Here is a 13278-nt window from a genome sequence, read left to right as displayed (position 1 = left end):
GAAGCCTTTCTGAATGCAGGGTCTCTTATAAACTTCAGTAAACAAAGCTTGAAACATTTAAAGCTTGGTTAAGCTTTAGGCATGAATGCATTGACTGCATGCTGCCGTGTCTCTTATAACTGCTGTAAACAAAGCCTGAAATATGCAGAGAGCTTGGGGCTATTAGACTGGCTTCACGTGAGAGTCCTGACTCTAACAAGAGGAACACCAAGGGGCGAGAACAGGGGTCATCAGGCATGGTTTTGGGCAAACCTGATGTATTCCTAATTGGGACAACTAGGGTTGCAAAGGGGCGGAACATTTCTGGTAAATTACCGGAAACTTACTGGAAACTTTCCATGGGAAGTTAAGCTGGGGAATTTTGGAAATATTCCAAGTTCGAAACTTTCATGGAATTAAAGGAAATTATGGGAATTAATGGGAATTTACGGGAATTAACTGGGGATTTTTGGTAATTCCTACTTTTTTATAGACAAACATTAACATTGTTTCATAATAACCAATATGATTTGATGGTTCATATTTTCGCTTAGCTTAGCATACAAAGCTAGCTACCATGCTAGCGGGAATCCAATTCTCTGCCTATGGTTTATTAGCGTGCTAAGCTAGTAACACTGAAACCACTGAACTGGCCAAGATACACCACGCCACTCAACAACAAAATCCGATTGGTTGGAACATTAACTGACTATCACTTTGTTCAGTTAGAATCCCAGAAAATGGTAAAACAAGTTTTGTAAGTTAGTTAGATAGTTAGATAGATAGATAGATAGAGATAGATAGATAGATACTTTATTGATCCCCAGGGGAAATTCAAGTATATAATATATAAGTTGTCAATCTTAATCAGACAGATTAATCGTCCCACTACAGTTTAATTACAGTGCAAAATGACGTACACCAATTTGAATGAGGACAAAAGTGACAACAAGCCCATAACTGGGCAACTCTGTTCGCAAACTTCCCCCAGTTTCACACCAGTTATTCCCACATGAGATGACGTTTTCACTGGGAATTTACATCCCCGTGCACATGAACGCACCATAGGTTTCCTTTACGTCTAGTAGACTATGCTGTATAGTATAGTATAGTATAGTATAGTATATATACTCTTTTGATCCCGTGAGGGAAATTTGGTCTCTGCATTTATCCCAATCCGTGAATTAGTGAAACACACTCAGCACACAGTGTACACACAGTGAGGTGAAGAACACACTAATCCCGGCGCAGTGAGCTGCCTGCATCAACAGCGGCGCTCGGGGAGCAGTGAGGGGTTAAGTGCCTTGCTCAAGGGCACTTCAGCCATGCCTACTGGTCGGGGTTCGAACCGGCAACCCTCCGGTTACAGGTCTGAAGTGCTAACCAGTAGGCCACGGCTGCCCCACCCCCCCTTTTTTTTTTTTTTTTTTTTTTTTTTAAGTAATTGTGTGATTGCTGTGTGCATGGGATTGACGTATGTGCAGGGTAGAAATTTGACTGAAATTGCAATAAATCTGGTTGTTGCAAGATGGGGTTTTGTCCACTACATTTAAGTTTCCTGTTATAGACTAACTTGCCTTATTAAAAATTCCCAGTTTATTCCCATTTATTCCCGTATATTCCCGTTAATTCCCGTATATTCCCGTTAATTCCCATGGAAAGTTTCCAACTTTGAAAATTCCCGGAATTTTGCAACCCTAGGGACAACCCTGTTGTTTTTCCGTGTAATGTAATGTAATGTATTCTGGCCACTGTGTCGTGTTGGTGTGTTTATGTGTTGATGTGCTGGGGTTGTGTTAATGCTCTCTTCACCCGGAGTCTGACTAATAGCTGCAAAGCAAAGCATGGCTAATGGCCACACACAACTAATGGCTTCAGTGCCAGCTGCAGTGGGCACTCCTCTCCTCGCCTCTGCCCTGCCCCAGCAGAGCAGCACACACACACACATCGACACAGAGAGAGAGAGAGAGAGAGAGAGAGAGAGAGAGAGTGTGTGAGTGTGTGTGTGTGTGTGTGTGAGTGAGCCATCCGTGCCAGGCGGGCCACACGTGAAAAAGAACACTGCGTCTGTTCAGTGTTCAGCGCTCTCTCTCTCGCGCTCTCTCTCTCTCGCGCCTGTGGAATGCACAGTTGTTGCGGGCGTTGGGTGGCGACCAGAGCAGAGAGGGGACGCCTGGCTGCTGACTCCACTAAAATAGCTCCCTCTATATCTCTCCCTGTCCCACTCTCCCTTTCTGAATACAAACACTAGCCAGGCTGCTACTGCTGCAGCTCACAGAGCCATTTGACAAAGTAAACACCGAGAGACCATGCAAAAAAATAAAGAAATAAGGTGTGTGGATAAAGGACAGAAAGGGGCACAAAGAAAGAGAGAGGCCAAAAAAAAGTGAGTCGAAGACGTGCAAAAATATACCGTGCCTGACCACAAAGCCAGGACCCTGCCATTATGTAATGCAAAACTAAAATAAGCTGGCTGGTTGGGGCGAGAGAGAGAGAGAGAGAGAGAGAGAGAGAGAGAGAGAGAGAGAGAGAGAGAGAGAGAGAGAGAGAGAGAGAGAGAGAGAGAGAGAGAGAGAGAGAGAGAGAGAAGAAGAGGAAGAAAGACCCAGCTGCTCCCTCCTGCATCAGTCCTCAGTCCTCCTCTGATGTTCTCCAGGAATGCGGAGAGCCAGAGTGGGGCCCTGGGCCCTGCGCGCGCACACACACGCCTGTGGGGAAAGGACTGCGGCGACAGCTCTCCTCTGGATCGCCCCGCAACTGCCACCGAGGCAGGAGTACTCTGTGCCAGGACTGCAAAAACCCTGTAATCAGCCCATCCCCAAATACACAGCAGGGAGACTCAGAATGGGGGGAGGAGGGGAGGAGAGAGGGGGAGGAGAGGAGGAGGGAAAGAGGGGTAGGAGGGCAAAGGGAGGAAATGGGTAATCAAAAGAGAAAAGGAAGGAAAGGGTAGCAGGGTGGGGAAAAGAGAGAGAGGAAGAGAAAGTGAGGGAGAGAGGAAGGAGGAGGAGAGACACTGGGCGAAAAATAGCTCTGTGCCCAAAATAAAAGTGCATGTATGTGAGTGAGAGTGAGAGAAGTGCTCACCATTTCTTTGACTTGAGTTTGGGTGGAGGGTTCCTGGGGATGAGGAAGAGGGCCCGCATAGGATGCATGTCACACAACGCTGTCACACAGGAAGTGTTACCACACAGCAACAGAGACAGAAACAGTCAGTCAGTCATATGATACTTATGAAGTTATATTTTAATCTAATATTACCATCACACATAGTATTTGGCTGGTAATCTAATATCAGATGTCCTACTGCTACTTATACATTATATTTTTGCAATTTTTGCCTATTATATCATTTAAATTATTGCTATGAATTTTTAAGAATGCTATTTAAAGTAATTACACTAATCAAGTAAAGACCACCACATACATAAATATTGAACACAGAGCTGAATGAATGAAGTACTGTATTGTTTGGAATCCAATTTATGAAGTTAAGCTTCTAAAGGCCATTGAGACAATGATCTACCACAGCAATGTTGTCTGATGCCAAAGGAAAACCTCTGAACCACAGATCAATAGCCATCACAATTTATCTTAGGCCAAGCCCTTCTAGTGACCTATTGCCATTTAAAGCACCAACAACACATAACACTGTTTATATCAACGAGCAGCCAAATGCTAAGCTAAAGGAATCGAACACTCTAAGGTAAGACCATCTTAAGAAATCAATATAAGTGTGTGTGTGTGTGTGTGCTTACGAGGTGCCCCTTCTGCCATTTCTATGGCTGTGATCCCGAGAGACCAGATATCACTCTGCCGGAAGAAGATAAAGCTCGTCAACACATATGCACACACCGCTGCACACAAACAAACAGGTGCAGGACTGAAACGGTCCGTCCACATTCAGATCTCATGCCAACGTGCACACTTACCCTGTAGTCATATGTGGAGTCGGGGTTCTCGTCGCAGGCGATGACCTCGGGAGCCATCCAATAGGGAGTGCCGATGAAGGTGTTTCTCCTGCCCACGGTTCGGTCCAGCTGAGCGCTCACCCCAAAGTCCACTGGGAATCATAAGCACACACCAGGGGTGAGGAGCTGGGCAGAGGGGATGTGTGCTTTTGATCTCACTCACACACAAACAAACTAAATCATGGCCTAAATGAAATGTAAGGTCATCCAACTTTTGATGATCCAGTGGAGAGCCATAGAGTTACAAAATCCTCTAAATGAGGGGGGAAGGAATATCTTTGTACAATCACCCTTTCGACAAACCTTGTCCTAATTGTGAATATGCTAAAACCATCCCAATTTTTTCTTTTTTTAAAAAACACTCCCTCCCTCCCATTTTCTCTCTCTCGCTCACACACACACACACACACACACACACACACACACACACAGACAGTGTGTTGACAGCCCTGTGGTGAAATATGCTGACAACCATGTCAAGACTTGATTAGCATATGAGATTGCCTGGAGGATATTCATTACTGTGTTATAATTGTTAAATGGTGTATGTTAAAATGAGAATCTTGAGCAAAACAGGAACTAGGCTGAAAGAAACCCCAAAACTCCAGGCCACATTTGCAATGGTCACGCTATGGGGCCTTTTACAGCCCTTTGTTTTTTATCTGGCCCAGTCACACAGGGACAATGGCTTTCTTATTGTGTACACATTAGCTGAACACGTCTAGAGAACACACACACACACACACACACACACAAACCGCACTGATGCGAGCAAAGATTAACAATGTCGCACAGTGAGAGCGGTTTCACTTTCGCAATGACCACAACGCAAATGCAACCTACCAAGTTTCACCTCGGCGTTCTCCGTGAGCAGAACATTCTGACCCTTGATATCTCTGTGGATGACCTTATGGGCGTGGAGGTGAGACAGGCCCTGTGTGCATACAGATAGGCAATGGCAAAACATTAAAAAAAAAACACTTTCTATCAGTCATGCCAGAATGAGTCAGACCTCGGTGGAATATTAGAGTGGATTTAAATCTTCCTTGAATAAAACATCTTGGTTTGACTCTCAGGCACCATGTGTGTATGTGTGTGTGTGTGTGTAGTGTAGTGTGTGTGTGAGAGAGAAAGAGAGGAGGAGAGACAGAGAGAAAGAGATAAAGAGAGAGTGTGTGTGTGAGTGAGTGAGTGAGTGAGTGAGTGAGAGAGAGAGAGAGAGAAAAACTCACCCGCAGGATCTCTCTGCAGATGTAGGCTATCCAGTCTTCCTTCAGTGAGTTGCCTTTAGTGTTCTTCACCAAGTCTGTCACCGACCCTGCCCCACAAAACTCCATCACCAGCTACAGAGGAAAAAAGGAATTTGACTGACACACACACACACACACACACACCTTTCTGTTATAATTACTAACTAGGGTGAACACATACCCAGAGCTGGTCATCATGTCCCGGCGGACTCTTTTTGACGAAGGCCCCGTAGTAGGTGGCGATGTTGCGGTGGTGGCTGTACTTCTTCAGCATGTTGATCTCCGCCTTGATCTCCTCTTCCTCCTCCTCCGTCACATCCATCACCTTGATGGCAGCCAGCTGTCCTGTCTTCACATGCCGCCCCTGAGAGAGGGAGACAGACAGACAGACAGACAGACGGGAAGGAGAGAGAGGACTGAAGGATCACCAATTCATCTTATGCTCGTCCATCACACACACACTCAGTTTTTTAAGCACAGCAGATGTTGCCACTAAAAATAGCTAGGAAAAGTCAAATAACTCCCAACCCTATTCCATAGTCTCCCTGATACTTTACAATGGGCCCCTGAAAATTGGCCCTACTTCAACACCTTCAATTCCTAGTGCACTTAACACTCTACTCTCTCTATCCGTCTCTCTCTCTCTCTCTCTCTCCACCTGTCATCTATACACATTTATCCATCAGTGTGAGACTCTCCAGCTTCCATTACCCCCCTGCCTGCCACTGCTTCACACTAATCCCTAAGTAAGCCCAGACTTATCACACACACTGAAAGCCTCACAACATTAGCTACTCAGGTCTCCTGGGCAGGAGCTGCCATCTCCCACTCAAGCCTTCTCCCTTCACTGCACTTCCAGCCTTAGCCTCCCCTTGCACTATCTAGGCCTACAGTATATCCATCCATCTTTCGCTTTTCACTCACCTTGTACACCTGTCCGTAGGTGCCGTTGCCAACGACCTCCACCAGCTCGAAGATCCCTGCTGGGTCCTGGATGAATGACAAGCATGACAGTGAGATGATGAAATGGAGGTGCAGAGTAGAGTTGAGCACAACGAGTACCGCAGTCTGGTCTGTCCAAAAATGCACCATGGTGCACAGGCACTAGACCTGTGACAGAAATCCTAAAAAATACACACACTCAGCTCACATTTAATTCAATTCTCTAAACCCTTCTCCATTTTTCATACCCCCAAGTTCCATATACATATTTTATTTAATGTGCTGTCAGACAGGAGAAAATGTCTGTTGACAACTGAGGCTAAATTTTAATCTGCTTCCCTGCATGGGAAATCCATGGGCAGCCATCTACTGTGGGTGCAAAGTGATTGCGATGGAGACATAGGTGGGATGTGAGGCAGTTGCCCGTCTTTGTAACGATCAGCAGCCCTTGTAAGGCCTTTATTAAAAAAGCCAATTAAGCCCTCCCAACAGGCTGAGACCAAACATAACAGAGATTAAGTAAGAACACATTTCAATGAGTCGATGAAACACGTGGCAAACATACACAGACATGTTATGGAAGAGAGAAAAGGAAGGAGTGAGAGAGCAAGTGAGAGAGAAACAGAAAGAGAGAGAGAGAAAGATAAAGAGAGAGAGAGAAGGAGTGAGAGAGAGAGAGAGGAGAGAGAAAGCTCCACTCTCACACTGTGATTCAATATGGCCTGTGTGTGAAGGTGTGGGCGTAAAGGGCTAACGCTGTGGACTGGAGCTCAATCGTAGAGCGTGACTATTTCTCTCTCATCTGCCTCCAGAAATATGTCTCTCCCTCTCTTTCCCTCTCTTTCTATGTTCCCCTCATCTCTTTTCCTCCATCTCTGTGATGGTAAAATATACTTAGCTCATTCCTTACATACAGAATTACCGAAGAGTACAGAAGAGTGTAGCCAGACGGAACCAAGGAGAACAAGGGGGCATGTTCTGCTTGATGTGACAACAACAGAATGCAGAACGACAAGGAACAGATTCTTGAGGAGACATGACCACTAGCGTCAGGGTCTCCTCCCCTGTATCAAGCCTCCTTAAAATAAAACCTTTCCATGTCTACCGTCAGTCAGTTCAGTTCAGTTCAGTTCAGTCAGAAATATCAGGCAGTGGCGAAGACAAATGACCCCTATTGAGAGTGGAGTCAAGCACCCGCTCAAAGTGGGGACATACGGCACGTTACACACATGCTGAGGTGAAGGGGTTGGGATGGAGGCTCGTTACACACATACTGAGGTAAAGGGGTTGGGATGGAGGCATGTTTACACACATACTGAGGTAAAGGGGTTGGGATGGAGGCTCCAGTGGCACCCCAGAATAAAAACAGCCAAACAGGGAGAGAAGTGGATGTGATGGCCAGATGTGTCAGAGAGGTGATGGGTTGAGCAGACCCAGTAGGAAGCATCAGGCTTGGGATGCACTGAGATGAGCCTATATGTGTGAAGCAAAAGGACCAGCCAAACTAAAAAGAGGAGATAGAGAGATAGATAGATAGATAGAGAGATAGATAGATAGAGAGATAGACAGAGATAGATGATAGAGAGAGAGTGATAGAGAGATAGATAGATAGATAGATAGATAGATAGAGCGATAGAAAGATAGATAGATAGATAGATAGAAAGATAGAGAGGTAGATAGAGCGATAGAGATAGAGAGAGAGCAATAGAGAGATAGATAGAGAGAGAGTGATAGAGAGATAGATAGATAGATAGATAGATAGATAGAGAGCGATAGAAAGATAGAGAGAAATAGATAGATATAGATAGATAGATAGATAGATAGATAGATAGAGAGAGATAGATAGAGCGATAGAGAGATAGAGAGAGAGATAGATAGATAGAAAGATAGAGAGGTAGATAGAGCGATAGAGAGATAGATAGATAGATAGATAGATAGAGCAATAGAAAGAGAGCGATAGAGAGATAGATAGATAGAGCGATAGATAGAGCAATAGAGAGATAGATAGATAGAGCGATAGAAAGATAGAGATAGATAGAAGGATAGACAGATAGATAGATAGATAGATAGAGCAATAGAAAGATAGAGATAGATAGATAGATAGATAGATAGATAGATAGATAAAGAGAGAGCTGGCAAAGAGGATGCTAACAAAATGATCTCCTGGGTGAAGAACAGGGAGACATGGCAGAGTCGCCCACATTGTGTACAGAGAGTGGAAAGAGGAGGAAGAGACATGATGGGAGGGATGGAAGAATGGCAGAGAGTCTGGGGAGTGGTGTCGTCAACAAACTCTTATGTTGTTAGAAAAGAGAGAGGAAAAAAATAACTCGAGGGGGGAAAAACATCAAATACACACAGCATTCACTAGAGTACACGGGAACAGTGTATCGACTTGAGAAAAGAACGGTAAATGACTCATTTCCATCCTGGCGATGCTAGCCAATGAAATATGTTGCATCATATAATCAGTGGTGCTAAGATGGGGCATGTTGTATAGCAAGAGCGGCGGAAGCCTATACATTCTCTGTTAGAAGAGTAAGCGCATAACAATGAACCATTAAAGATTCAAAGTATCTTCAACAATAGAACAAAAACATTATAATTGTTCCAGCCTTTTTAACTAGTCCCTGAACACGGCTTCCCCAAAACTACTAGCCTCCTGAATCGGTCAAGCAGGATTAGTTCTTGGTTTGGTCTTGGCTGTGACCTTTCCACCAATCCTGCTATGTTATTTAAACTTGATTCAAGGAGCATACCGGACCGTATGTAGAACCCATTTGCTGTAACAGTAGCTAATGCCCAGTGATGTCTCACCTTTCTTCAACAAACCAAACAGCAAACCTGTTGACTAGAACTCAATTTCAAGGGCAGTTGATGAGACACAACCTACAGACTTTCAAAACCAGATACAAGAAACCCAATTTCAGGGTAGTTCACCTTCAGAATGTGTTATTGCAGTCTTGCAGATGGGAGTAGATGTTCTTCTCTGGTGGTAAGACTGTGATTGTGTAGTGTAGTACTGTGTAATACCTACAAACCCTATGACTGGATATAACCACCATCAGTACTGTGAGGGCTATATTTACTTTGTAAGGGCTGTATTTAAATGCTTTGCTTAAGCCTGATATTAAAACAAGTGTTTTATTAAGGGTCTATCTGACTTGCATTAGGCTATTCTATGATCTCAGTTAGAAGTTGCACTCTGAAACTGTATTTGCTCTAGGGTTTTTATGTACTTTGCAGGTTTACTGACAATGCTTTTGACATGTTCTATTTTGTTCTATTTTTCTGGTCTGTTTTGGGCACAAGGAGATGTCTGGCTGCTTCTGTTTGTGCTAGCAGGCCAAGTACAGATGAAGTACAGCAGACATGTTCAGTACATGATGTAGAAAACGTAAACAACCAATAGGCCACAATCAACCAGCGTACCAACACAGCAACTACACCCTGTAATAACCCAGGATGCCCTGGTCATATGCCACTGAAAGCCATTCCATTATAAATAAAGAACAAGGAGTGAATACAGTATATCTAGGATGTATATCTAGGATGGTAAACAGTGTGAAAATGGATAGTTTTTATTGGACATTATGTATGACAAAAGTAAAGTGTGACCGCGTGGCTTAACTTGTTGCAACAGTTGAACAAATTATATAAAGTAGACTAAGTAACGTCAAAGTATGAGATAGTTTGGGATAGCACTGTGTAATGAGGCAACTAGTGACAAACTGTGTGTATACCCTTCACACGGAAATCTTTGCAACCGGGAAAATCACCCTTAATGTGATGACGCACAATGCAACTTTTTCACCAAAATTACCAGGCAATGTTACTGACCATTGTTGTTAGGGAATTTTCCTACTGAAAGGAGAAAAAAAATCCCTAGAAAACTTAACTCTTCAGCAGGCAACTTGTCATAATCACCCAATCAGAACATTACAAATCTGTCCTGTTACTGCCCAGTAAAATTGCTCAACAACTTGCCCCATGGATCGTCACCTTTAGAGTAATGTAAAATATATGTAATCAGTCTGTTTAAACTTGATCATGATTCACTATCTGAACATTTTCCACTTGTGAGGCTAAGTCTACACACCATCCCAAATTAGTCTGTTACTATAATTTCACTACACCATGCACACTTTTAAACTGTTATGTTAAGAAGTAGGCTACAGGCCTAATTACTTATCATTAATGCTTAAGAATTCCTTTGGCCTACATGAGTCACACGACAGGTTTAAACATAAAACTATATTTGTTAGCACCGGCAAACTGCTTAACTTGGTTGGCATGAAGTGTTCTAGTTTTTGGATTCCTCCAAAGTTCTTGGGGGCAAATTGTATTCAAGCTGGGAATTTGCATCATTTTTCTTCAGTTACAGAGGATGAAACAACTGCAAAACAATGCATTTCAAAATGTAGGCCATGTTACAAGGAAGGCTGCAATTGTGGGCTTGTTTATCGACCTATGACGTAGACCATCAAAGGAAAATATCTAAGACCTCTTCCAGCTGATTTTACAATGACCAACCTGCACTAGTCCATGCTGTGGGTCTGTGTGTATCTAGGCATTACTGTGTGGTAGATGAGTGGGTTGCTATATAGGACAGCTATCAAACAATGAACTCAAGTGAATCATCCTCTCTAAGCGCATTCTCTCTCGCTCTCCTTCCATCTCTGACGGGCGAATGGAACTGCGCAGCCGAGAAACAGCGCGAGGTCTGTAACTCACTGTACCAGAGCACCATCAGGGATGAATAGGGGTGTGGAACGCGGCCTCTCTTCGAACAGAGTGGGCCAACATGACCACTAACCCACGACTTGCAAACGCATGAAATTAAATCCTTGTTGGAAGAGGTGGAGGGTGACCTAGAAGCTTAATCGGTTTCATTCACCTCCTGCCCTTCGCCGCTAAAATCCAACAGGTTTTCAAGCTTGACACAAAGCAAGTAACACTAGAAGGACTTCAGTGGAGCAACGTCCAGCAAACTGGGCCAAACTAGTAATGGGAGTTTTGTTTTGATTATGCAACAACCTATGTGAGACGACTAAAAAAAAATCTGCAGCCTAAATGACAGAATTCTACCATGCAGTGTTCAACTAGTAGTAATGATACACACGACAGATGCAAATGTGGCAGTGGACTGCTGCCTAACCAGCTCAATGCAACCAGTTTCATACGGAATTGACAGGTGAACAGGCCCAGGAAATGCTCGCTCTATGACGAGTTTAGTGGTGCATATAACTAAATTGGAGACCATAGCCGTAAAATTAATGAAATTGCAGCTGGTGATACTGCATTTAAGAGATGTATAAAGGCAACCAACGAGAAAACGAGAGAAGCCAGTCTCTCTACGAAAAATATTTCGTCTAAACAACTATGGGAAATGACCGTATGCAGTCTCCAGGCGTACATGGTAGTAAGAAGCACTAGTGAAGTTTGATACTGGTAACAAGGATAATATAAAACTTACCCGCAGGGCAGCGAGGTCGATGTCATCAAGACTTCGTGTGGGTGCGTTTTCTGTCATTGTGGCCCAGAATTCTGACACAAGTCACCGTTTGCTAGCTAAGAAATCCAAGGAGTGTCACAAAATATCAACAGGATGCCCGTTATTGTTTTTTTTTTTTTTACAAAGAAACGAATTGGTACTTCTGCGTTGAAACTTATGACATCAGATAAACACAACTAGTCTGGACTCAACTGTGAAACTAGCTGCCTCGCCTGGAATGGAATGGAACATTGAATAACGTTACTGTAAACTGAGAAGAAATGTTCTGCCTGAAAAAAACTAGGCTGCAAACGTTCTGCCAATATGCAAGTCTGGATTGATATCTAATTAACAGCGTGTCATCATCCACAGTCATCGGATTGAGCGGATATTTTGATCCGATATGTTAGCTCTACAGCTGGTAGCTATACGTTAATCTTCAAGATTGCACTGCAACATTATATTAGCTTGAAGTACCACTCCAATAGAGTGGAAACGGAGATCCGATATTATCTGGTATGGTGCACCCCTTATCTGCGTTCATTTTAACAACACTGCGTAGGCAAAATGCCTCGCCTGGGCTACCAGAGCCAAACGGAACGGAAACGGCCACCTTTTACTCAAGCGCAGCCTTTAAGATAGTAGCTAATATTTGTCGCGTTGCAAAAAGTTGTGGCTAAGTAACCAACCCGCTAACTGACTAGCCAAGCTAATAAACAAGAGTGCCTGTGGCGAATATCCGCATCAACCTCGACAGGCTGCCATAACATTAGCGTTTCCAAGCTACCCACGCATACGTCTAACAGATCTCCAGCGTTATGTTTTGGTAGTTCGCTTACTGTCATCTACGAATTTGCTTTTCTTTGGAGGCAATTACAAGTCTTTTTTGTAGACGCCACCAGCACAAGTTATATTCCACGCCCAGCCATGTAGAATACCTGCGTCGAATATTCCCTCTTCACAAACTTTCATTCCGTTTGCAATCAGTGTCGCCTTAGGTTGTGCTCACTGCCTTCACTGATTCGTCGAAGCGAATGGGGAGAAGGAAAGAAAACAAAAAAAGAATACAAGCTATCGTCGCTGCCCGGGCCCTGTTTAATGCTACGAAGCATTCGAGGAAACAAATTCTCCAAAATTTACAAATTAAAATGTGAACGACAAATACAAAAACATATGCGCTTTCAATCCATAGCTAGTACATCCGAGACGACGCGACAACTGGCCAACTTATTTCTGTTTTGGTACGATCCTGTTTTTCTCTGTAAGGTCGGGTTATGACGTCCCTCCTCTGTAAGTATATAACACTCTTCTCATTTTTTTTCTACCCCCTCACTTCCAGTTCTACTCTTCCTGGACTGTAGAGTGTTCTACGGTACTGCAACAGGGACAAACTACCTGAGACAAAGTAATGTAAAGCCAATTCAAATGTTTTAATTGGAGTTAGTAAGACATGATATGCAATACCATTGTTTAGTGTAACAGAGAAATAAACTTAAAAAAAGGAGTGGACAAAAAGTAGCGATGGCACAAAAACAGACAAAATGAGCATAATAGATAAAAATCTGTGCATGCTATTTTCATTAATGACAGGCTGCTGTAATGTTCCACAACTCGTGTGACATGTTAATGTTAATACAGACAC

General features: G+C 43.5%; 1 protein-coding gene across 7 annotated transcripts in view; it reads right to left on the bottom strand.

The window, feature by feature from the left end:
• Positions 1-12953, bottom strand: part of mink1 (misshapen-like kinase 1) — a 31877-nt gene extending 18924 nt beyond the window's left edge. For 3 of the 7 annotated variants that reach the window (XM_042092481.1, XM_042092484.1, XM_042092487.1), the window contains exons 1-8: positions 11619-12952; positions 6125-6190; positions 5382-5564; positions 5183-5293; positions 4794-4884; positions 3912-4042; positions 3738-3792; positions 3067-3145 (exon numbers count right to left, since the gene is read on the bottom strand). In XM_042092481.1, the coding sequence (XP_041948415.1) occupies positions 3067-3145; positions 3738-3792; positions 3912-4042; positions 4794-4884; positions 5183-5293; positions 5382-5564; positions 6125-6190; positions 11619-11675 (773 nt within the window). In that variant the 5' untranslated portion in view covers positions 11676-12952. Of the gene's footprint in view, positions 1-3066; positions 3146-3737; positions 3793-3911; positions 4043-4793; positions 4885-5182; positions 5294-5381; positions 5565-6124; positions 6191-11618 lie in introns of all 7 variants that reach the window. The other 4 variants (XM_042092483.1, XM_042092482.1, XM_042092485.1 and 1 more) reach the window with 4 other exon arrangements.
• Positions 12954-13278: the final 325 nt, after the last annotated feature.

This window comes from Alosa sapidissima, chromosome 5 (genome assembly GCF_018492685.1).
Source record: "Alosa sapidissima isolate fAloSap1 chromosome 5, fAloSap1.pri, whole genome shotgun sequence".
In the NCBI taxonomy this organism is placed as follows: Eukaryota; Metazoa; Chordata; class Actinopteri; order Clupeiformes; family Clupeidae; genus Alosa; species Alosa sapidissima.
This window is presented reverse-complemented; position numbering and strand designations above follow the sequence as displayed.